General features: G+C 40.1%; 2 protein-coding genes across 2 annotated transcripts; both read left to right on the top strand.

Annotated features, from left to right (window-relative positions):
* Window positions 1–3,198: 3,198 nt before the first annotated feature.
* On the top strand, window positions 3,199–22,484 carry LOC134180198 (myosin-9-like). The gene is made up of 23 exons (XM_062647297.1): window positions 3,199–3,217; window positions 4,541–4,652; window positions 4,716–4,768; window positions 11,031–11,113; window positions 11,177–11,254; window positions 11,322–11,376; window positions 12,202–12,300; window positions 12,357–12,412; window positions 13,545–13,608; window positions 16,344–16,453; window positions 16,723–16,752; window positions 16,814–16,895; window positions 16,960–17,032; window positions 17,110–17,173; window positions 17,226–17,336; window positions 17,397–17,468; window positions 18,107–18,242; window positions 19,489–19,620; window positions 19,683–19,745; window positions 19,817–19,892; window positions 20,830–20,909; window positions 21,001–21,143; window positions 22,094–22,484. Exons 3-23 carry the CDS (start codon window positions 4,721–4,723, stop codon window positions 22,149–22,151), a joined length of 1,713 nt encoding a protein of 570 aa, XP_062503281.1. The 5' UTR covers window positions 3,199–3,217; window positions 4,541–4,652; window positions 4,716–4,720; the 3' UTR covers window positions 22,152–22,484.
* Window positions 22,358–25,433, top strand: LOC134179591 (uncharacterized). Its single transcript, XM_062646526.1, has 5 exons — window positions 22,358–22,412; window positions 22,567–22,701; window positions 23,741–23,861; window positions 23,923–24,008; window positions 24,974–25,433. The coding sequence occupies exons 1-5, from the start codon at window positions 22,358–22,360 to the stop codon at window positions 24,988–24,990; spliced, it is 414 nt and encodes a 137-aa protein (XP_062502510.1). The 3' UTR covers window positions 24,991–25,433.
* The last annotated feature ends 85 nt before the right edge of the window (window positions 25,434–25,518 follow it).

Genomic DNA, 25,518 nt, shown 5'->3' with positions numbered 1-25,518 from the left:
TACCGATTATCATGCGCAGTTTTGGCCATTAGAGGTATATCCAGATGTTACAGCAAAGAACCATAGACTCCTACTGGCCAAGCAAAAGTAGGTCTGGAGACTCTGTCTCTGGTTCTAAGATGGGCAAAAAGTATTATCAGACAACATTGAACACACCTTAGCGGACACCATATTCTTCTTCAAGACAGTTCTGTGCGACATGGTGAACTAAAGAAGTTACAGGAATTGGTCGAACCTGATAGTTCTTACATTCAAGTAGTGCAATATCATAGGGTTAGGTGGCTGTCTTTAGCTGACTGTGTAGGTCGAGTTGTTCATCTCTTGCCGGTTCTTGTGAGATACTTTATACTGGACAGAAGTAATAGACCAGCCATAACAAACAAATACAGAAATCTACACTCCAGGCTGTCTAAACCAAGATTTCAGCTTTACTTGTACTTTCTAAAACTGCAGCTGGAACTGCTCGCAAACATCAACAAATGGCTTCAGAGGCCCAGTCTGTCTATTCACGTTTACAGTAAAAGTAAGGCTCTTCTATCTGCATTCATTGAACCTGTTGCACTTGATAGCAGAAAGAGTGTTTCTGATCCAACCAATAGTCACTCTGTTGACGAAGCTATAGCTCTTTTTCCTGGCGCTGAATTTCAGGAGCAGTACTTGCATTGCAAAGAGCACTCTCTTCTTTCAAACAAAGAGCTAAATAGTGCCAGCAAAGACATGTATCAGTATGTGGTTGTAGTTGGAAAAGCTATAGACAAAAATTTCCAGAGCTTGACGTTTATGGTGTCCAAATACATCATTTCTAGAGCCAAGCGTTTGCCATCTACAATATCCTGATATTTCTGCTGTGGTCAACAGATTTGACAATCGTAGAGAACCATTCACCTTTGAAGCTGACATACTTAGGATGCAATTCAGAATGTACCAGAGTTATTCAACTATTGACTTTCAGTACAGCCTATCTATGCAACAGTGATATCGTAAGATTTTGGTGTGAACTTTATGAAGGCAGTGATTACACAAAGACTTAGCATCATTGTCTCTCTTGCTTTTGTCAATTTCTTCTACTTCAATGTTATGCGAGAAAGGCTTCTGTGAACTATATAGGTTGTCAGTTTTATCGCAAGAGAACCTAAATGCCTGTATGGCATTAGCAATGACTCAACATTCTGTAGATAGTTTCCCCTTCAAATATTTTTGAAGTAGTTATATGTACTGCAGTAATCAAATTTAACTGTTTGTTGGTATTGTGTTAAGTTACATGGCCAGAGCTGCATGTTGCAAAGCAGTTATCATCTGTGTAACGTTACTATCATGTATTGTTGATAGCAGTTGCTACAGTATTGTAAAGTGATTACATAAAGATAAAATAACATTTTACTAGTAGCACTTAGTCTGTTAGACTGACTTTACCAGTATGCGTGGGAGTGTCCTATTGAGTCAAAGTATGTGGAGCGCCAAGTACACTTTTGGCGCTGCCAACCTTTTCTAGCTTGGGCACCCCTGTGTGTGTGTGTGTGTGTGTGTGTGTGTGTGTGTGTGTGTGTGTGTGTGTGTGTGTGTGTGTGTGTGTGTGTGTGTAGATTTTGTCTCTAGAGTAACACGTAGACCCGCCCTACAATGAGATTGTGAGATGGGGGCAACTCTGAATACAACGACAAGAATGCGTAGAGTGCATGGTACGTGCCAAATAATGGACGACTGGCGAAAGTGAATTTTTACGTTTTCTTTGCTTAGGTAGCTACTATCTAGGTGCTAGCGCAATTCCTACCATTCAGCGCCAGGAAAAGGAGCTATAGCTTTGTCAACAGAGCGAATATTGGTAGGATCAGAAACACTCTTTCTGCTATCAAGTGCAACAGGTTCAATGAATGCAGATAGAAGAGCCTTAATTTACTGTAAACAATGTGAATAGACAGACTGGGGCTCTGAAGCCATTTGTTGATGTTTACGAGCAGTTCCAGCTGCAGTTTTAGAAAGTACAAGTATTGCTGAAATCTTGGTTCAGACAGCCTGGAGTATAGATCTCTGTATTTGTTTCTTATAGCTGGTCTATTACTTCTGTCCAGTTCTTGTTTCCTAAAGTATCTCACAAGAACCGGCAAGTGATGAACAACTCGACCTACCCAGTCAGCTAGAGACAGCCACCTAACCCTATGATATTGCACTACTTGAATGTAAGAACTATCAGGTTCGGCCAATTCCTGTAGCCTCTTTAGTTTGTCACGTCGCACAGAGCTGTCTTTGAAGAAGAATGTGGTGTCTGCTAAGGTGTGTTCAATGTCGTCTGGTAATACTTTTTGCCATCTCAAAATCAGAGACTGAGTCACCAGACCTACTTTTGCTTGGCCAGTAGGAGTCAATGGTTCTTCGCTGTGACATCTGGATATATCTCTAATGACTGAAACTGCGCATGATAATCGGTATAGTGGGCGTGCCAAAGCATTACTAAAATCTTGGTGCTGCTCTGGTGCTGCAAAATTTGGCTTGACGTTACATGTAGCGCCTAACGCCAGATGGGCACCCCTAATATATATGACACACACACACACACACACACACACACACACACACACACACACACACACACACACACACACACACACACACACACACACACACACACACACACACACACACACACACACACACGTTGTATTCACTCGAGTCAGAGTTCTGTCTCCTAACACTACCTATGCTACACGTCATGCAGCAAAGAAGACGCACCGGTTTACTCCGACTGCAACGGGCGCATAGCTGGCGAAGAATAGTGTACAGTGGCTGGCAAGCGCACATCACATCCGCATACTTGTTTAATTGAACAAACACACTCTGGTACATCTCATTTTAGTTCGCCAAAGTCTCATTTCAGGCCGTCGGAGGCAGTTTAGGCAAAATCTGACTCGACCGTTTGTCTTCGACGGTTGATCTCGACCCAGCAGCCGCATTTCACAATGATCCAAGATCAGCGTTGTGTGGATCGACACGTTACAGACATCCGGACATTCATCCAGACAGGCGGAAGCGGGGGTTGGCGTATTATAGTATAGGGCATCATTGTTTTTCAAATATCCTTTATTTTGCCGAACTTGAATAATGTATGCATCATTCAAGATGGATTTCAGGCTACTCTTTGTGCAACATTTGGACTGTGCCCTTTTAAAAACAAGCTAAGAACTAGACAGCACTCACTCAGACAGCGCAAACCTTTTCTGGGGTAAGTCAATTCCCGATAATGCTATTAATAGTTATTTTCATTGCAACTTTTGGAAAGGGTTTGTGTTCACCTAATATGTACACAGATTGTTAAAATGGCATCATTAATTTTGTCCATCAATAAGTGCACGGAGATTGATTGTATGGGTGTGCAAGAGCAAATCAGGAGTGATCTCACTCGTCAAAAAGTTTCAAGCATAGCCAACCCCTCGAGTGTGGACCCAGATCCTAACCCTAACCCATAACCCAAACCCTATCTAACCCTAACCTAAAACTAACTGATGGTTCCTCTATCAAAGTTCTATCGTCTTGCAAAATGTCATCGAAAGCCATCTACATGTTTTTGTGTAATCCTGCTCACAAACAAATAACATATATTCGATGAAAACACAACCTTGGTGGAGGTAACTAGACAGCATTCAGAGAGTGTAAACTTCTGCTAAGGGAGCTCAGTTCTCCATTGGCTGTTAGTAATCACTTCCATGGCAACAAATTGAAAGGCTGGTGTTCTGCTTAGCATGTACACATACTGTTGAATCATGGGTAGAAAATAATTGTTTCTTTCATGGCAACTATTTTGATGTAGCATGTATACATGCCATTTAAATGAAGCACTGTGGGAGCTTTCTCTTGCAGACGACTTGCACTATAGATGCTCGTCACTATCTGCCTGCTGTCAGTGCTGCACTATTGTAGCGACCATGCAATTGTATTCTAGAGGACCACAACGACAAAAGAGGACACATTCAGTTTGCGAAGAGACAGTATGGGTGTGCAGGAGCAACATTTGGAGTCAGTCCTACTTTTTTTGTCATTAAAAAGTTATAAACGGAGCCGATTTCTTGAGAAGGATCTAGATCTGGGTTAATCCTCAAAGCTAATTGATTGTTTTTATCAAAGTTCTATCATTCTGCCAAATTTCATCAAAATTCATGCATCCACAATTTTAGTAAGTCTGTTCACAAACAAACACAAACAGACAAGAAAATGAAACAACACTGATGAAACAAAACCTTTAGGCAGAGGTGATAATACTGATGCCAACTTTTTGTGAACTACTGTATATAAAGATACAGTATATGTAGTATATATAGTAGCATACGGTATATATGGTAGGATTTGACTACTAAAATAATTAATGTGTAATAGATTCTTGATTTAGCAAATTTGTAATTTTGCAAACTTTACATAAGACCTGATTAAGATATTTTGTTTCACAGTAATAAAAATTGTGCTTTCATGTGGTAAGTGTCTGTTCCAATTTACTTTGTTGTCATACTTGTCTGTATTCTCACATGAATTGTTTTGTTTTGTATGGACTTAGGAAGCAGAATGCCATCGTCTTCATGAACAGTTGGAAGCTGTAACTATAAAAGCAAGTGTGTTTCGACACAGACTTCGTGTTTTTCCTGAACAGTTCAAAGCTGAACTTAGAGGTGCCAAGAATCATTGGTACATATAATTGTCTTACAGTTATGAAGAATTAATATGTTGTTTAGATGCAATGGCAGCGGCTCACCAACTCAATGCTGCACACATTAAAGAACTAAAGGTCTATTACACACTGTAGCAATTTACTATTGAAACATGGTGTATAATAATATCAATAGTATAATAATAATGTTTGGAGAATTGTGAGGTCACCATCAATCGGTTGAAAATGGAACTTAAGTCCAAGGTCGAGCAGACCAGGAGGCTGGAGAAGAATTGTCAGAGACTTCACCAGAACGGTTTGTTTCAACAAGATGCTGGACGGTTTTACAGAGATTTGGGTAAGCAGACTACCCAGGTCACTTCCCTGCCATCCGAGTCTGAGATCGAGCAGTATTGGGGTGGTATCCTAGAAATTGAGGTACATCACAATGAGTCTGCGTTCTGGCTGAGATGTCAAACCGACAGCGAGACGCACCGGAGAGACGAGCAGCTGTGGTTACCTATCTCAGACAATGAGGTCACATTGTGTCTCAAAAGGATGGGGAACTGGAAGTCTCCTGGTCCAGACAAGGTTTATGGTGTCTGAGTCAAGCATATCACGTGTCTACACACTGATCTGACTCATAACTACAACCTGCTGGTTTGGAATCCAGACTCTGTACCCAACTGGTTGTTTCAAGGAACAACCACTCTGGATGACAAGACTGACCAGGCCAAAAATTACCGGCCTATCACATGTCTGTCTGTCTTCTATAAGACCCTCACCTCATTCATCAGGCAGAGGATTGCAGGGCATTTGGTTCAGAGAAACCTCATGGCTCCCGAGCAGAAGAGATGTTTTGGTGCAAAGGATCAGATGTTGATCAACAAGCTGCTTACCGAAGACTGTAAGACCAGGCACAAGAGCTTGAGCATGGCTTGGGTGGACTACCAGAAAGCCTATGACAGCGTGCCACACAGTTAGTTGCTCCAATGCCTTTAGATGCATAAGATCAGTCCAGTCTTGTGCAGGTTCCTGTCACGTGTGATGAAGAGTTGGAGGACATCGATGGTGCTTTGTTACGGGAACAGTACAATCAAGACAAGGCTTATGCTGATCAGGAGGGGTATTTCCAAGGTGACTCACTTTCTCCACTTCTCTTCTGTATGGCTCTCAATCCTCTGATTAAGGAGTTGAACAGAACTGGTTACGGCTATTGGATGACCACTGGACGTGGTGAGACTGCCAAACGTCAGCTCATCAGTCATCTACTTTACATGGATGATCTGAAGCGGTATGGCAGAAACTCTGATCAGTTGGATGGGTTGTTGCACACTTTGTCAATGGCAGGTTATCTGGACACAACGCTGGAGTGATGGTAGGAAAACGGACACCATCAACTGTCTGGAACCGGGTCAAGTGTACAAGTACTTGGGTGTAGATGAGAGTAACAGTATTCAGCACAGCATGATGTGGGAGAGACTCCGTCGTGAGTACTTCCACAGAGTGAAGGCGGTTCTCTGGACTGAGTTGTATTGTCGGAACAAGATTCTAGCCATGAATGGGTTTACACTATTGGCTCTCACTTACAGTTTTGGCGTCATTCATTGGGGGTGCACAGACCTGCAGTGGCTCGATCGACAGACCAGAAAGCTCCTCTCTACGCACGGTGTCCACCATCCTTCTGCAGACGTTGACCGACTGTACGCTTCTTGCAGTGATGGGGGTAGGGGGTTACAACAGATTGAGTCGACATATCAATCTTGTATTGTGAGGCTGAACTGTTACCTTGCTGACAGTTCTGATCCTTTCATACAGATGATACGGGAGTGTGACTCCTGAAAATCTTCACACTTGATCAAGTGCATGGCTTGTCGCTTTACTGCACAGCTGTGGAGGAGTCTTGGTTCGGAAGACAAGTCGCAGGAATGCATCCATCTCGGTTGAAGGTGGCTTCGAGCAAGCACCCGAAACACATGTGAGACATTACCGTACTTGTTGCAGTTCTCTTCATGTGTGGTCCTGGAGCGGGAATCCTATGCACGGACAGTATCGCCGTCTCACTGAGCAACCGCTTGTGGACATGAAAGAGACCTACGGGTGGCTAAAGGCAGCGAATCTTCCTGCTGCAACTGAGGGACTGGTTGTTGCTACTTAAGATCAAGCTCTTCGGACTTGGAACTATGAGTGCAAGATTCTACATCGTGATGTCAGTCCTACTTGCCACATGTGCAGTGTAGGCCTGGAAACAGTCGACCACATTGTGGCAGGCTGTAGTGCTTTGGCACCGATGGACTACACTGATCGACACAATCAGGTGGCCTCCATTCACTGGGATGTTTGTCGCCATTTGGGGTTTCAGTGGAGAGCAGATGGTACTGGCATCATCCTGATAGGCTTGTGGAGACGGATGACATTACTATGATGTGGGATACCACTGTCCCCACTGCCGAGAAGATCAAAGCCAATCGTCCAGACATCTGTCTCATAAATAAGAAGACAAACACTTGTCTTTCTATTAATATCAGCTGTCCTGCTGATGGCAACATTGGCAAGAAACATGCTGAGAAGTTGGCAAAGTACAGTGATCTGTGAGTGGAGATAAACCGCATGTGGCATTGTTGAACACTGGTGGTTCCGGTGGTCTTGGGAGTTTTGGGCACAGTGCACACAGGTATTGCACGGTGGCTGGACATTATTCCAGGTTATCACGACCTGCAGCACTTACAGAAAACAGTGCTGGGATCTACTCAGATCCTTTGTAAAGTTATGTCTTCTTTCTAGACAGCCGTGATGGTCTAAGTACTTCTGAAGCAGGGTTTGCTTTCGGTATTTGTAATAGACTTTACAAACCAGACTGATCTGGTTGAGCACGGCATAATAATAATAATAACAATAATAATAATAATAATAATAATAGGTATTGCACGGTGGCTGGACATTATTCCAGGTCATCACAACCTGCAGCACTTACAGAAAACAGTGCTTCTGGGATCTACTCGGATCCTTCGTAAAGTCGTGTCTTCTTTCTAGACAGCCGTGATGGTCTAAGTACTTCTGAAGCAGGGTTTGCTTCCGGTACTTGTAATAGACTTTACAAACCAGACTGATCTGGTTGAGCACGACATAATAATATAATAATAATAATGGTTTGGGAGTTCAAACCCCAGTGAAGACAGTAAATTATGAAACTTGTTCATCTTCTTTCTCGTGTTTCTCTAGCTTTGGCCATGAGACTATGACTCGTTTCAGTTGTTGGGGAGTTTCTGTGGTTAACGATGACATTCAGCTCTTTCCTGGTGGTCATTGATATCCAATAGGCGTGCTGTCCCCAGTTTGCTATCACCGTAATGCTTGCAATCTATATCGAATTGGCTAGTCATTGATTGCCGTGTGGACTACACAGAAGCATGTACCCTGCTGGGTTGATGGGCACCCAGATGTGGGTAAAAACCCCACTTGCCCATCATGGAGGGCATAACAACCCATAATAATATGGCAATGAGGATCAGTGCTTCCCTGGTAGTCATTGATATCTACTGGGCATGCTGTTCAGAGCTGGCAAAATCCTCATAGTGCATGCAATCATTGATCGATAAGCCAGTTACTAGTGCCATATGGATTACATGGAAACATGTAGCTCTCTGGGACTTACCTGGCGGGTTGGTGGGTGCCCAGTTGAGGGTAAAGACCCACTTACCCTACCTAGAGGGTGATGACAACAATAATAACAGCCACTATAGCTTAGTGGTTCGAGTTCTGGTTCTCTGACCATGATGGCCTGTGTTCAATCTTGGGTGGTGACAGCAATATTAATCAAACGAGTTTCTTGGTTCTTTCTCACAGGCTATGTCTGTGAGATTAGACTTGTTTCCGTCGATGGGGAGTTTCTGTGATCTGGCGTGGGGACCATTGGCAATGAGGATAAGTGCTTTCCTGGTAGTCACTGATATCTACTGGAGGTGCTGTAAGAGCTGGTGAAATCCTCATAGTGTCATGCAATCAATGATCAATAAGCCAGTTACTAGCGCCATGTGGATTACACGGAAACATGTATCTCTGTGGGACTTACCTGCTGAGTTAGTGGGCACCCAGTTGAGGGTAATACTCCACTTACCCTACCTAGAGGGTGATGATGACAATAATAACCTGCGGCAACTTGATTGACGGACCAGGAAACTTCTCTCTATGCACGGTGTCCACCATCCTGTGGCGGACGTTGACTGGCTGTACGCTTTGTGCACAGAGGGCAGTTGGGAGTTACAACAGATTGAGTTGACGTATCAGTCTTGTATTGTTGGGCTGGACTGTTACCTTCGTAGCAGCTCTGATCTCTTCATGCAAATGGTACAGTAGTGTGATGGTAGGAGGTTCTCTCATTTGATCTGATGCATGGCCCGGCAGTTTACTGCATAGCTACAGGAGAGTCTCTCTAAGGACAACAAGTCGCAGAGCCTATACATGGAAGTGGGACCATCCTGTGTGATGGTGTCTTCTGGCAAGCACCTCAGACAGATGCAAAACATTTCTGTACGTGCTGTAGTTCTCTTCATGTACAGTCCTGGGGTAGAAAGACTATGCATGGTCAGTATTGCTGTCTCACTGAGAGACCACCTGTTGACATGAAAGAGACCCACGGATGGCTGAAGTCATCGAATCTTCTTGCTGCAACCGAGGGACAGGTTGTTGCTGCTCAAGGCTAAGCTCTTCGGACTTGGTATTATGAGCACAACATTCTTTATCGAAATGTCATTTCACTTGCTGATTATGCAGTGTATAGGCCTGGAAACAGTTGACCACATTGTGCCAGCGCTCTAGTGCCTTGGCATCAATGGACTACACCGATCAACACAATCAGATGGTACCGGCATCATCCTGATAGGCTTGTGGAGACGGACAACTTCACTAGATGTGGGATACAACCATCCCTACTGCTAGGGAGATCAGTGCTAACCGTCCTGACATATGTTTTGGAAGTAAGAATACGAACACTTGTTGTCTTATTGATATCAGCTGTCCTGCTGATGAAGACATCACCTGGAAACAGGCTGAGAAGTTGACGAAATACGGTGACTTGTGGGTGGAGGTAAGCCGCATGTGGCAGTGTTGGGCACTGGTTGTTCCAGTGGTATTGGGAGCATTGGGCGCAGTGCATGCAGGTATTACACGGTGGCTGGACATTATTCCAGGTCATCACAACCTGCAACACTTACAGAAATTAGTGCTTCTTGGATCCAGTCAGATCCTACATAATGTCATGTCGTCTGTCTAGACAGCCATGATGGTCTAAGTACCTCTGAGGCAGGGTTTGCCTCCAGTGCTTACAAGAGACTTTACGAACCAGACTGAGTTGAACACGACATAATATAGCGATTATAGCTTGGTGGTTGGAGTTCTGGTTCTCTGACCATGATGGCCTGGGTTCAATTCTGGGTGGCGACGGCAATATAATAAAACGAATCTGTTGGTTCTTTCTCACGATCTCTTTAGCAATGTCTGTGAGAGTAGACTTGCTTTTGTGAAAGGGGAGTTTCTGTGATCTGGCATGGGGGCCGTTGGCAATGAAGATTATTGCTTTGCTGGTAGTCATTGATATCTACTGGGTGAGCTGTTTAGAGCTGGCGAAATCCCCGTAGTGCACGCAATCAATATTTGATATGCCAGTTACTAGCGCCATATGGATTACACGGAAACATGTATCTCTGGGACTTACCTGCCGGGTTGGTGGGTGCCCAGTTGAACGTAAAGACCCCATTTACCCTACTGAGAGGGTGATGACGACATAGTAATACATTTTATTGTACTACAGCTTGCAGAGTCTATAGTACAGTACCCAATTTGGGTCAGTACAACACATAGCACATACCCACACACATACACAGAAATTACACTAAATGGAACTAAAGAAAACCATTCATTCTAATTCAACATTATTTTGAGATCTTTATATGATAAAGAGCACAATTCTGGTATTACACCAATTTTGGCCTTGTCATATCTCCATATTGCAGATGTTCCAGACAATTGGCAGCATATCACGACAGCTCTAACAACTTCACTTTACTGTGGAGGGCACGATGGAATAGTTATCAATAATGAACTTATGGGTCAATAAGAATTAATGTGAAGCTGTCAGCTGCTGATAAAGTAAAACAGGATACAGTAGTACTGTTTTTACTAAGCCTGATCGATGCAGAACTATTTAACTTTATAGACACATACTCCAGGTATAGGATATGCCTATGACAGGTAGTAATTGACACTTAATTTGCTAAGATGTAATTCTTAATACATGTAGTTGACTATAGAATAGAATAGAGACTAGATGTTGGTTTGGAATCTTCAATTAAATTTCATATTTATTTGTATCAATTATGAAAGAAAATTGCTGTTGTTTCAGGATAAGCTCAGTGAAGCAGAAGACAATATTCGTTTAGCTATACAGAGGAAGGAGACAGTGGAACTTCACAATGCTGTTCTGGAGTACAGTCTAGTGAATATTCAATTGATTTTAATGCAGACACAGAGCAGCTGTCTCTTTTCTAGACCTGAGCTAAAGGAGAAATCTGAACTATATAACAAATTGGTCAGTCAGCTCAATACTACTATGGCTGACAAGGCAGAGTAAGATATATGTATAATTAATTAAGGCTATGCTTTAGTATGATGTAACTGTTATATTGGTTGTTAGAGTGCAGATTCTGTTGAATGAGAAGCAAGATCAACTTGCAGCAACAAGAAAAAAGGTGAGCAAGTTTCACAGAGGACTTCTGTGATGCATGTAATTGAATAAATGGTTTATTTCCATTGCGCCTAAGAAGGTACAGTTTCCCTCTTGGTGTTGCATACACAAAACTGCAGACAAACACAAAACTGCAATATGTTCATACGAGCTACTGTAGCACATACTACAATAATTCCTACAGGCAACTCTATATCTACAGCTAAAATAGATAAACTTTTCTCTAAATAATTGATATTTTACATATTTGTGCATATTTGCACCAAATTCTGTCATTTCTCCATTGCAATGCGATTCAGTTAGTTGATGTATCTTTGTTTTGTTCTGAATTTTAATTGTTGTATTAATTGACTAATTGCCTTGGTTTGATAACTCCTAGAATGTAGAATGTGAAATAGAACAAATGATTTATGATCTCCTTTATGCATCAATCCCTACGGCCAACAGATATGATGAGGCTTTTTGAAAGTTAAAAAATTGGGTTAGTTATATGCCAATTTTGAGGTTAGATGCAAAGCTACGTGCTACTTGATGTGATGTTTCAGATGGCTTGTAATTGTGTGGGTTTAGTAATTAATGTATTTTAATTATTTAAAATGAACATGTTTGTTTTATTAATCACATAAGCAGCATGTTTTGTACTGTACTGGTCTGTGGATAGCCATTAAGTTAATTATAAGGTTGCAGCACAGCTACCCTTTATTGTTCTCTCTCTCAATTGGAATGAATCTGTCATTAGCCAAATTGATAGGCTAAAATAACAGGTCTAGACAATGTAGGAAACATGCAATCTACATTGGTAAGATTTATTTGCAAGGGTTGTTTGTAGATTGCATTGGTGGAGTCAGAGATGCTACATTTAGACAAAACAATGGACATGGGGAGAAAGGAAGCCAGCAGAGAAACTGAATCTCTTGAGTCGTACATTGTATGTTCTTGCTGTATGCCTGTTTCATTATATTTCTGGTCATGTATGTGTAATAGGCTACGAACAAAGTCAAAGTACAAGAAACAAGAATGGAAAATGCAGCAATGAGAAAGTATATTTACACTTCTTCTAATATTAATGCTTTGTCTGCAGTTTATATGTACATACATGCCCTCAAGCAGTATTATAGTTGATTAGGCTAATGTAATTTGATGAGATGTGCTAATGTTACATTGCAGTTGATGTTCTTTAATGCGCCAATCCAAACTCTTGTTGGAGATACCTAGCTAAGTCACGCAGAAAACTGCTGATGCATGACAGTGTGGTTTGTGCTACAGTGTTGGTTACATTGTTAGAGACAGTATACTGATCCTCATTGCCTAATGGAAAAAGTGCATGTCATGATTTTGCTACACTGGAGTAGAGTAGTCTGTGATGTTACTGTATCTAGCCAAGATGGCTTTATGGTATAGCCAAAGTACTTCTATGTATCATATTGGTGATCTTGCTGCATTAGGTCCTGTAGATTGCTGTCTAAACTAGCTACTGGTCTACAGCACCTACAGTCACGAACTTGTTACATGACCAGCATCAGTAGTCAAACTAAAACATTGTGTACATTGGACAGTGAAAGTTTGTAATCAGCTTCGGTGGGCGAAACACACTGTACATTACTGCATTGGTGTATTCTTCCGTTGCCTAGTTAAGATTGTAAATATTAATTTAGAGTCTGGCATGCAATAGAATATGTCTGTTGATGTTTTATCTGTTTCTATGTTTGTATGTACAGTATGTTTTATGGGATACTCATGCAGCAATACAAGAAATACTGGCGTAGGCATATAACATGGAAATTCTATTGTAATTATCCGACGTGTGAAACGTTAGGGATAGTAGTGCAGGCTTTTCACGTGATGTACGACCAACCAACCAGCCGGCTGGCATGCTAGGCAACGGCCTAATTCGTGATCGCTGATTGAGGCAAATAAGTGACCGGATGTCAGTCTCTTTCTGAAGCTCTTCTAAGTGGCTCTGACTAATTACATTCAAGCGGAGGCTTTGCACTGTAGTGCTTCTTCATTAGATGAGTAAAATGTTTAGTTAATGAGAGAGTATGTTGTTGACAATACTAAAAGTTTATTGAGTTAGCTACAGCATGTTATACATCAATTTTGTACATAATGTTTGAATTTAGTACATGGTGTATTCACCATGTTATGCAACGATTTGTATTGTTTGTGTAGAAAAATTGCGAAGTTAAAGAGCAGTCTTGTAGAAAGCAACAACACTGTATTATCGAAGAAACAGGTGAGTCAATAATGCAATTAATCTGGTTCTAGCGTAAGTCTGCTGTGCTTGCTTTACGATTAGGTAATTCTGCATTTGTACCATGACAAAATTCAACCATTGGTAGCTGTTAAGAGACAGTCGTGATATAAGCAATTTATTTTGATCAATGCATGCCCTTCATAGAGTGGACCACTGGTTATGATTAAGACAACATTCATTCATTACTCCTTGTTGCTAAGCTTTATGTCACAGATTAATGCTTTTGCACGTAATGCAATGTCAGTCAGCAGTAAACGTGCTCATCTTTCGTATTTTTGTACCATAGACCTAATCTTTCTTACATTTGTACCAGTGCATGTGCAGGTTGTTAATGATTCTTTTTGCGTAACTTTCGAGCAAGTCAAAATTTAGAAAGTTAGCATTTAGATGACTGGGAAGATACAGACAGGCTTATTTTGAAGGGGTTCAAATAAGTGAGGTGTTTAGATAAGTGTAGGCTTGAGAGTTCGGCTAGTCGTCTCCCCCGCAGCAGAGAAAGACCAGCTGGAGACATTCGCCACTCAAAGGAAACCGCTGCTTCTCTATCCTCCAATCAGGATTTCACACGTTTGGCTAGTGTTTGTGCATGCACGTGTATTCACAATAACTGCTGATAACAATGCCCATCGTTATTGGCTCTCCATTAATGCATTTGTAACTGAGTAGTCATTTGCTTTTACCGTCTGATATCACATTTTGTTAGCGTGTGAGCTACACCTGCATGTCGTCTTCTTCTTTGTCTTCCTTTTCGTACTTGGAGGAATAGGCAGCGCATGCAAAACAACTTCTAGTCGCTTAGGGTGTCATACGTTGCATGCATTGATCGTGTAGACCATCTACAAAATGTGGTATTTGCACTCAACGCTGGGCGACATGCAGAGCTAAGATTTGCGTACGATGCGGTCGAACTTTGTTTGGCCTCTGTGGAAACTTTGAGTCTAGCACTCTTAGAATGAGATACAGACAATGAGATGAGCTGGAAAGAGTCGACCTGTTGTTTGTAGACTTGGATCTCCAACCGGTCTTTCTCCGCCGCGGGGGAAGATGACAGGCTGGACTCTCGAGCCTAAGATAAGTGAAGTTATTAAATATAATTACCTAAAGAGAAATATGCTAATTACAGTAAAGTGGACCTTCCGCTCTTCATCAAAGTACAGATCTTTAAGTTTATCTTCAATGTTCAATACAACTCTCTTCCTCTATTTTCAGCAACAACAGAACATGAGCCAGCAGTAGCCATTGCACAAACAAGTAGCCATTGCACAAACAAGTAGCACATGTAATATGCACATGTATGGTAATCGGAATAGAGGCATGGTCTCACACAGTTCGTTTGATTAACTGATGACTTCTTTATTTTAACTAAAGTTCAGACAACTGAATCTCTACTGTAGTTTGTTTGTTTTGGTAGGGAAGGATGACTTTAATTTATACCATGGTCACGTGACATACGACCAGTCACGAGCGCGTATTGAGTTGGTGTATATAACGTATTGCACGGCAATTGTGCATTAGTTACTTCCGGTTATTATCGTACTCTCACTTATACTTATACACTTCACGTGACCATGGTATAAATAGTTTATCGTATGATTACCGTGCTATATGGCTGTTACCGGCACTCAAAGCATAGCCTCACCCCTCACACTGGTAAAAGCCATGTAGCACGCTAATCATACGATAACGGTTATAAAGCTATACATATGACGTATGACAATAATATGACACATTTGTCATATGACATTACTTAGATGGTTGTTTTGGCATGCCAAACAATTCAAATGCTCCAAGTAGGTTTACACTATTGTTTATGCTGGAACAATTATTAAAAAGAATCATGATGCAAGTTGTACAAGGAACCTATGAAGGTAGTATAAGTGCTGCCTAGAACTAAATTTATAAATTGAAATGCCCAGAGAAATGTAAATGCATGACCTTTTTGGGTTACTTGACCTTGTGGATTATGATAATAAGGACCATCAGCTACAACCCTGCTGAATAAAAGCTAGTATACTAGTGGAGTATCACCAACGCAGTAGCATTGGTATGTAGGGTTGAATTTGTTTTTAGTTCCTGTAAGATCTAGAGTGGGTATTGGTATCAATCGTTCATGCTACAGAGCTGATTTCTATACCAAACTTCTTCGCTTGCAATGGAGCATGTCCATGACTACTCAAATTTGAAATTGCAGCTAGTGCATGGGCCCCTCTCAAGGGACTGACCCTGCGTAAATCTCTTGATAACGTGAACACTACACCTTCCAGTTCATTTAAACACACGCCCACACCAGTCCTTGTAGACTGTACGTGTTGTTGTCTTCCGCAATGCTTTCATTGATCGAAGACTTTACGCTGATTGAAGCTGCTCTTCTACCGCTAGTGCTTCTCTGCATTTGCACCAAATCCAGCCTACACCTTTCCTGGACCGAGCGCTACATGGGGAATGTGTCGATTTCTAGCCTCACTGTTCAACTCGCCAATTGCATATATAGTATACGGCTCTATATGTGTTTATACCTTACTAGTTAGAAAATGGTGCAATGTAGGGATGATGTATTGCTCAGTCAGTCTGTATACGAAAGATGTCACAGCACACCCTTACATGGTCTTGTTCTATTCTCTTTTGTACAGCAACCCTACATCTTTCTTATGTTTTCAAAATATTTTTATACTTGTATATTAAAGTCTACATATAGTTGACAATCTTGTTTCTAGCTGGCAAATGGGGCTGAAGCATCTCAAAACGAAATGCTGCAGCTGGAAGAAAGTTTAAAGAAAAAGGAAGAAGATGCTCGGCTGCACGTTGCTCGACTGACAAATGGAACGTACGGAAATATGTGCTAAGAATGTATTTATTGTTGAACACTAAACGTCATACACAGAGACAGCTTCATGCATCGCATTTAAGCAGACACGGGTGTTGCTAACAGTAGTACGCAAGTGTATAGTCTCGCATAGCCAGAGCGCTTCCCTTTTGCTATCTGTAAGGCACTTCCCTTTTTACCGTACAGAAAGCAGGAGGGGAGTGGTATGACTATGTGGGACAAATGTAAGCATATTGCATGCATTGAAACTGTTAATTGGAGATGTTTAGAACTGCAAAATGCATGCACTGCAGTTTAAGGTATAATTTTACATTTGTTTTGCACTTCTATTTGCCTTTTGCAAGTTTTCTTTGCTTATAGTGCTGAAATATTGAGTGAACATGAAAACATGAGATTGGAATTTGGGAAGAAAAAGCAAGAACTGATTGACCTTCAAACTAGTGTTAGGACACAATACTACTCATTTACATCTTTAAGTTGCCAGCTTCAGGGTATTACCTGTACAGCTTAGAGAAGAGCTAAAAGTTGCTTTGACTGAAAGCAGTCGTATTGCTCATATTCGAAAGGAAGTGAAAGCAGGTATCAGAGCAATGTTTGTTCAGTCGTATTGCTATGCAATTTGAGTGAAGATTTTGTATTTCATTATTGAACTAAAGAATTTCGAACTGCAAAAGAAGAGGGTGACAGAGAAGCATCTATTCTTGCTTCAATACAAGAACGGTATAGCAGTTTTCTTCTATTTGGTATTCTGATTTTTACATGGTTTACTTAGAGTGACAACATCCCGTGGGGAGCTTGTTCGGCAAGCTGATGAGTGTATTCGTCTCAAGCATGAAAGTAATCAGCTTGACTTCCAACGAACACAAGCTGAAGAGATTCATCAGTGAGAAATTATGTATGCAGATGTGTGTGATGTAACAGATATAAAATATTTTTGTCCTAGGACAAATGTAAGCTTGCTAAATGAACAGATAAAGTCAACTCGAGACATGGTAACAAAAGAGAGAGCAGAAAAGTAATGATTAGACAGATTATGATATTCAACTGCCATTTGCTCTGCTTACTGTATTACTCCACCTAGAAGGGCAGGGGCTGTCAGTAGAAAATTTGGTACTGTGTGCCTTTGTACAGTGTGGCTAGGGAATAGGGTAGAAACTATGGAATTCCTGGAGGATTGCAGACACAAGAAGACATCACTGATAGCCATATTTCTGATTCTGATTTAGTTGCTTCCTTTACAATAGATATTTAGTGCCACTGCTCTGTGCATCAGTTAGAAATGCAGCAAACTTTCATCAGAACAGTAGCCATCAGTGATGTTTTTGTCTGTGATCTACCAGGGAATTCCATGGCTTCTACCTTATTCCCTATAGCCAAGCTGGACAAAGGCACATAGTACCAAATGTTCTAATAAGAGCCCTGCCCTTCTAGGCAGGGTAATATGGTATGTAGTTTGTGTGATGTCGATGTGCATGTTCTATTTGATGAAATTAATGATTTAATCATGACCTATTGCAATGTCAGCGTTTCAAATGAGAATGAATCTTTAACAGTTAGATATTTTACAGTTGGATTAGTAGTCTTATGTCATGATAGTGTTTGTTGTTGTGCAAAGATTTGGCATTGCTCTAGGCTTGGGTTATGGTTTTATAGACAAAGAATTCAAGTAGAACAGTCAGAAGTTGTTGCAGCTCACCATTCTTTAAAGAGACAGCATGATCAGATTCTTGCACAAACAACACAAAGAATATCAAGCGCTGTACGTGAGCAAGGGGACCTGAAGCTCAAGGCAAGTTGGTGTACTTCAATTGGTGGCAGATTTGCAGGTTGTCTGTTGCTTGTCTCTCTATATTGGTTTATGCATCTGCTTATAAGGGATGTTGCTAGTTTGCAACAAGTAACTTGAATAGACCAAGCATTACGTACTATTTCTAGATACAAACCAGCTAGTTTGGATCAGTTTTACCACTTTTGTGTGCTGAATACGTTGAGTAGATGATATGCCGATGTTGAGATGAGATTGATCAAATGTGTATGTACACACATGTTGTTTTCATTGAGTAGATTTGTTGTACTATAACCAGATGTATTAAAAGTCATTCTGTAACTACAGGGTTTCATTTAGCTCAAGTGAGTACTGCAGTAGTACTTAGTAGTACAGCTAAAATTGTGTTGTTTGGCATTGATATTAAACCATAATACATAAAGATCTATTTTTAAGGGAATAGTGTATTTCTTATATTAAACATCACCTAATAGATGCCATCTTGGTTTCAGCACCCTACTTGCAAGTAAGTGGTAGAAATATAGACACCACTCTTAAATAAAGGCCGTACTTTGTTTTAATTTTGTACTTTCGCAAATAAGCAAGATACGAAATTGACATAAGAACTGCATGTCCACCCTATGGGATTATTGATTATTTGCTGTCTTTGTGTGCAACCGCCTTTACAGGTTAAGCATTGTAAGAATTATTTAGTTGAACTACTTACTTGAGACAGATTTTGTGGACAACCTAGACTTCTCTTAAATGACCCATTTTGGCTAAACAAAGGTAAGTGCCATAGTATTTATTCAAGAAACTGGTATCTTTTGACTGTTAATCACATTTCAAATGATACAACCAAGTTGGCTATTGATGTTGTTTGGGGCGATCCATGGAGAACGAGACAGTTAATATAGCAACCAAAATTGTCTCATGAACAACCTAGTTATGCAATCACGCTGCTAGCTGTTTTAGTTTCAGGTCTAGTTGTGTTTGTGAAAACTATATAGCCATTGGCATTGGCTACTAGTTTAGTTGCAGTTTGAGAAAGATCATTTGGCATGCAATCGATTAGGGCATATCCTAAATGTGTGTCATTCATGTTCAGAATTGCTCTGCTGCTAATTATAAGTATGTACTAACATTGAAAGCAATTCTAGATTTCGTTCTAATTTTATGTAATTTTATTTATTTGGAATATTATGCAAAACTCAGGTCATGGTGTTCTTGTTGTTTCCTTTCCAATAAAAGAATATATGCATATGTTTAGTCATGGAGTCTTGGGCAACAGCTTGATGAAGGCAATCAAAATGTGAGCAGGTTAACGGTGGAAATAGCTGAAGCTTCAATACAGTTTGAAACTATGAAGAACACTTTAGAAAAGGAAATTGAAACACTTGAGGTATGCAAATTTTACTGATTCTCACGGACAACTACTGATATTCTTACTGTTTGCCTGTGAAGTCAAGTGTTGCTGCTCTTACAACCAAAAATGAGGCTCTGTTAAAGCGTCTCAGTGAAACACAAGTAGTAGTGATTGCTTTATATTGCTTATCGAAATATGAAATTGTTGCATGATTTGCTGTCTATTATTACAGCCCCAACTTAAAACTTGGCAAGCAGATTGTGAAGAACAGACGTCTTACTATGAGTCCAAGAAGAAGATAGTTGTTGGTATTATTTTACTGTTATTGTTTATTGATTGGAAGCATTTGACAGATAGTCACACACACACACACACACACACACACACACACACACACACACACACACACACACACACACACACACACACACACACACACACACACACACACACACACACACACACACACACACACACACACACACACACACACACGAACAGACAGATAGATAGTGTAATGATGGATGGACTGAGTAACAGACAGATGTACAAGCAGACAGTTTGGTGCACTGGTTTTGTCATATTCACTAAGTAAAAGTATATTGAAGACCACCAAAAGGTTTGTATTTGTTAAGTTGATTGCGGCTGATTGCAGCGTATTGAACATTAGCTTGTGTCAAATCTTAGTCAATGCATTTGTATTGCAAATTCAATGTCATGAGTGCAATGTGGCAGTTTCATTCTGAGTGCATTTCTTATCATGCTGTTCAGCTGTGGTTTGATGTTTTAAGTTATCGATGTTATTAGTTGGAGAGAAAATTAACATAGTATTCTACAGTGTTCATCAACTCAAATCAAAAGTTCACTTGTGTGTGTTAGAACTGTTTTAATTTTTGTTGTCAAACTGCATTTACTATATTTAATTGTGGCTGCTATGATTAGTCCAATGATGGAACATTACTGGACAGCAATATTTCTGTACTTGAGGTTTTATGATTTTTACTCTGGCATAAAAGTGTGGGAGAAACTTTTATTGCTAAGTTGAAATTATATAATAGTTAGAATTTTGATTTCACTGTCCTAATTTTACTGGTTTGCAATTATCTCTGTGCTGAAATAGTTGACAATGTTGAATACTTGACTCAAATTTAGTAATGTCAATTAATACAGAACGACTGTGTAGCAGTTTGAAATAAGGAGACATTACGAGATATTGTAATAACAGTTTATACATGTGATTCTAAGGTTTGAAGAATAAGAAGAATGGTCTGCAAGAGTCTATTATGAGAGCAGGAAGGGAAATAGAGAAACTAAACGTACCTCATGTAAAGTACTTCACTGTTTGTCTAATCACATTTCTGTTTGTCATTCTATCATTCTATTACTTGAACATTTTATGTCAATTGTCTTATATAGGAGAGATTTAAGGCAGATATCGGTCGTCAGAGAGTTGATGTAATATTGGTAATGAAGTCACATGTTACTGAGTCAAGGGATATTGAGCAAGACATACAACAGTTACAAGCCAAACTGGATGCTGTAGAACGTGCGAACACGAGGTATAATGATGGTTTGTTTTACCAATTAAATTATTTAAGAATAGAATTGGTTTTGCTTGCTTGCTTGTGTCCTTAATCAATGAATCTTGAACGCAAGTTCTTTACTTTTCAGTCAGAGATCAGTGTCTGTTTGCAATTAAGTGATGACTTGTGCCACCAGTCCTTTTCTGTAGAACAGTAATTGCTACTTAGTTATAGGTGTAAAACAATGCTGCCTACATAGTGAAGGACAGCAAATTGTGGACATGTAGTACATGTATGAGATACATATGGATATTCTTTTGAGGACACTTAAAACAGGCAGGTTGATTATTGCAGATTGCTTTTTGTATTCTTTGTTTGTCACTTGGGTGTTATTGACTTGGGTAAATATAGTCAGTTGTGGTCTGGTAGTCTGTATACCTGCTTATGCCTGCTTGTGGTATGCAAAAGTTTTCTAGATTGTTCATGCACCTTAGATGAGAATCAATTTTGACACTTCAATTACATGCAATTCTATTGTTTATTTGGTTGATATTACTTAATTTGCTGCCTGGTAGTCCTGTTGTGCATATCAGCTGCTCGTAAGTGCCTTGAATTTGTATGGATTTGGCTGAAGAGTGGAGATAGTATATGTTTATCTTCATCTAGTGGCTTCAGGGGATATGATCACTTGTTGCTCTGGAAGGACTGTTCATAGATTTAAAGGAATCAAAATGCAATAGTTGTAAAGTTGTTTTTCATTTAACAGTTGCTGATCCAGAGGTGCTTCACTGAAGGTAGAGGCACTGTCATACACCATATTGTGCTCTGGTACACACTGCAATGCATAATTTTACCGACAATAGTAATAGTTATCCCATGAACCAGTAAGTTTCATCTTCATTTTCATTATCTGTAATGCTATAGATAGTCTCGTGTCACTGCATAAAATATTGAGCAAGAACATTTTGGTGGATTTTGTCTTGCAGCCTTACTAACGACAAAGTGGTGAACATGTTACTGAAATGTACCTCATCACACTGTTGACATTTCAAACTTACACTACTAATGATGTTGTTCCCGAAAAGACTGGTTGGATGGTAAATAAAGTAGATCAAATTTAGCTAAGATCACAGTTTATGGGGTAATAGTTTAGCAAGAGTCATTGTTTTTAGATCAGTACGAGGCAAATTAACAGACTGCCTTTTTGCCACGATCATATATAGGTCAATGCAGTGATTGTTATTAAGATTATGCTTCTTATGATGATGCTGAGGTACAACATTAAATTATTCTTGGGATCTGTTGGTTGGCAAGCACATATTTAGAGCAGTTGACGTGTTGTATTTGTTGTGTTTCAATCCTTTAAAAGAGAATTGACAGTGTTCACTTCTCTACCTGACACTGTATGTTTTATTTTGCAGATTGAGATTGGTGAGGTTTGACAAAGAAGTGTTTTGAGTGGGTTGTATTATAGTTGTCATTTATGATCAGGGGATCTGTAATCTGGAGGAGGATGAGCAAGACCTTCTGGCAAAACATAAAAGGGCCAATGCAGTGTCCATATCATTAGAACAGGACCTACAACAGTGCAAAAGTCAAAATCTATTATAGATACACTAATTTTAGATTAAATATTTGTTTGTGGCCTTAAAATGTGTGTGTGTGTGTGTGTGTGTGTGTGTGTGTGTGTGTGTGTGTGTGTGTGTGTGTGTGTGTGTGTATGTGTGCATCCGTGTGTGCCCAGATATAGCATGGCAGCCTCTTCAGTGTAGTCGGCTCTAGAGGATTTGACCCTCTCCGGCTTACTATCTGGCTTCTTTAATACTTTCGAACGCCATCATCATGATAAACATCTCGGATCGATAGGACTATGTGCCACACCCAGCGTTTGGAAGCGAGCCTACGGCAACGTGTTTCTTTGCGAAGAACAGCCGTCACGCTACTCCCACATTGTAAAGTGCTTCAATCGTTTGCAATGTTGAAGTTCTCATTTCTGTTCATCGCCGATGAGAATGGGTCCATATGCACGAAGTCCAACAGTTAAAATGGCAGCGCAGTATGGATGAAAGGAAGTGGTCTCCACCGGGAAAGAAGTAGAACAATGGTCTATGGTGCTTGCAAGCAATCTGTACTGTGGGATTAGCAAGAAGGAACAGTTTGACATGTTTTTCTGTTTGGAGAATGAGAATTCAAAGACCTCGGGACGCTGTACATTATATTACCTTTTTACAAACTGATGAACTGTACAGTACGAGTTTGCTTTTTTCCACTGTTTATGCCATCATCTTATAAGATAGGCTGGTTTTAGTTTTGTTTTGTGTGTGCATACATGTGTGTGTGTGTGTGTGTGTGTGTGTGTGTGTGTGTGTGTGCACGTGTGTGCACGCATGTACACGTGTCTGTGTGTGTGTGTGTGTGTGTGTGTGTGTGTGTGTGTGTGTGTGCTCACATGCATGTGTGCGTGTGTGTGTGTGTGTGTGTGTGTGTGTGTGTGTGTGCGTGTGTGCACGCACGTACACGTGTCTGTGTGTGTCTCTGTGTGTGTGCTCACATGCATGCGTGTGTGTGTGTGTGTGTGTGTGTGTGTGTGTGTGTGTGTGTTTGTGTGTGTGTGTGTGATTCTCTGTTTTTAGCACTGCTAGAAGCTGGTTTGCAACATTGTCGAGATCTTGAAAGAGAAAGTGGATTACGTGATAGGCAGATAGTCGAAAAACTGGACCAAATGAGTGAGAAATCATCAGATCGAATTTCCAGGTAATCGTTGATTTTCATTTTTTATATTATTGTAACAATGTACGACTTACTCAATTTATAGAGTAGGAGATATTCATGAAAGGATACAGAATGAGCTTACTACCCTTGAAGACTTTCTCAGAGTTGTTGGTACAAAGAGACCAAAAGGCAAGACATTGGTTTGGGTTGGGAATAATTTGGGACAGAATAGCATGTATGTGGGCACAGTTAAAGTCTTTCTAACATGGATGTTGGATGTCCTCTAACATACAACTTACCCCCGTTATGTTTGTGCTATGAAAGAAGGATAAGGTAGAGATGACAGAGTTTTCAAGCAGCTAATTCGCACGTGGAATAATACAACATCGTTGGTATCTGTGAGCGTACACATACAACAAGCATACAATAGAATTATTTTCTCATGGTATATGGATTGGCTAGATGGAAAAAAGCAATGTAGGGCACAACAGAGACTACACTCTAGTTTATACATTGCATAATAAATCTATGAACCCAGGATTTAGATATCATACAGTATGTATGTATGCAGGTTTGTTTACTTACCGTAAACCAGAAATTTGTTCAACCCTAATATTGTGTGAATTTGCTCCAAGCAAGCTCTTCAAAATGCTATGCATTTCTAATTTGTACAAATCTACTCAAGTATAGTTTCAAATAGTCTGGGATTATAGCGTACACAAATCTATAAAAAATGGCAAAAGAAAGATGGAATGAATGTGCATGCGCATGTTTATGCACAGTGCAAATTCAATTCGTGCAATGATTTTGGTCGCACGATTTGCATGATTTAAATCATTGCTCGAATTTCTGATTTTACGGTATTAGAAGTTTATTTAGACATGGTTGTTTATGTGAGATCATACAGTAGTGACGGCCTTCAGTTGGGTAAAGGATAAAATTACTGTCACTTTGGCAAGTCACATGTTGGTAGTGCTGGATGTAAGTTATTTCTATCATACCAGACATGCTTCTACTGTGTAACTGAGAGTGACTGTGAAGTGAATTGGTTTATATTATAATACTGAACGTTTGTGTGCATGTATTTTAATACAGTGGCACCTAGTGCATGTGTGATTTCTGTGTGAGCTTAAAACTATCCAACATTGTGGCAGGTGATGTTGTGCTTTGATTTGTTGTCAGATGATCTTTGACAAGGACATGCACAAAATGGGAAAAAAGTTTGCACAAAATGTTGTTGAAGCAAAATTGTTCTAACCAAGTTGATGAGCACGTTGGAAGAGTTTATGTAATATATTATACAAGAATGATGGAAGATATAGTGAATATTAAGAATTCTCTGTAGACAGGACATATGTGGACATACGTAGTTTTGGCCTCTTTGTGCATTACTTGAAGTTTCATGTGTCTACAATGAATTATTAAATGTCAGCATTTCAATTCAAATATTGTAGAATACTTGGATTATAATTCACAGCTCAATGTATCTATGTATACCAAGATATATCTGAGTCTGTAAATTCTAATGCAAAGTATATGCGATTTAGCTGACATGGCTAATTTTCTGAATTGCATTGAAATCTACTAGATCTATATTGTAAACATGAATAAGCAACCAGGGCAGTAATTGAGTACATCCAGGTGCGGAGCTCTGTACCATTTCCGAGTGGTTTCCAACTACGCCCATAGCTTCCATCAA

Source organism: Corticium candelabrum, chromosome 5, assembly GCF_963422355.1.
Source record: "Corticium candelabrum chromosome 5, ooCorCand1.1, whole genome shotgun sequence".
Lineage (NCBI taxonomy): Eukaryota > Metazoa > Porifera > Homoscleromorpha > Homosclerophorida > Plakinidae > Corticium > Corticium candelabrum.
The sequence above is the reverse complement of the archived record's forward strand: the minus strand, read 5'-3'. Positions and strand labels throughout refer to the sequence as shown.

Coding starts and splice junctions, on each gene's coding strand:
- LOC134179591 (XM_062646526.1), top strand. CDS start 22,358: ATGCTTCTTATGATGATGCTGAGGTACAACATTAAATTATTCTTGGGA. Junction 22,702..23,740: donor GGACCTACAACAGTGCAAAA/GTCAAAATCTAT, acceptor CTCTGTTTTTAG/CACTGCTAGAAGCTGGTTTG. Junction 23,862..23,922: donor TCATCAGATCGAATTTCCAG/GTAATCGTTGAT, acceptor CTCAATTTATAG/AGTAGGAGATATTCATGAAA.
- LOC134180198 (XM_062647297.1), top strand. CDS start 4,721: ATGGCAGCGGCTCACCAACTCAATGCTGCACACATTAAAGAACTAAAG. Junction 12,413..13,544: donor GAAAATGCAGCAATGAGAAA/GTATATTTACAC, acceptor TTGTTTGTGTAG/AAAAATTGCGAAGTTAAAGA. Junction 16,454..16,722: donor GCTCGACTGACAAATGGAAC/GTACGGAAATAT, acceptor GGAGATGTTTAG/AACTGCAAAATGCATGCACT.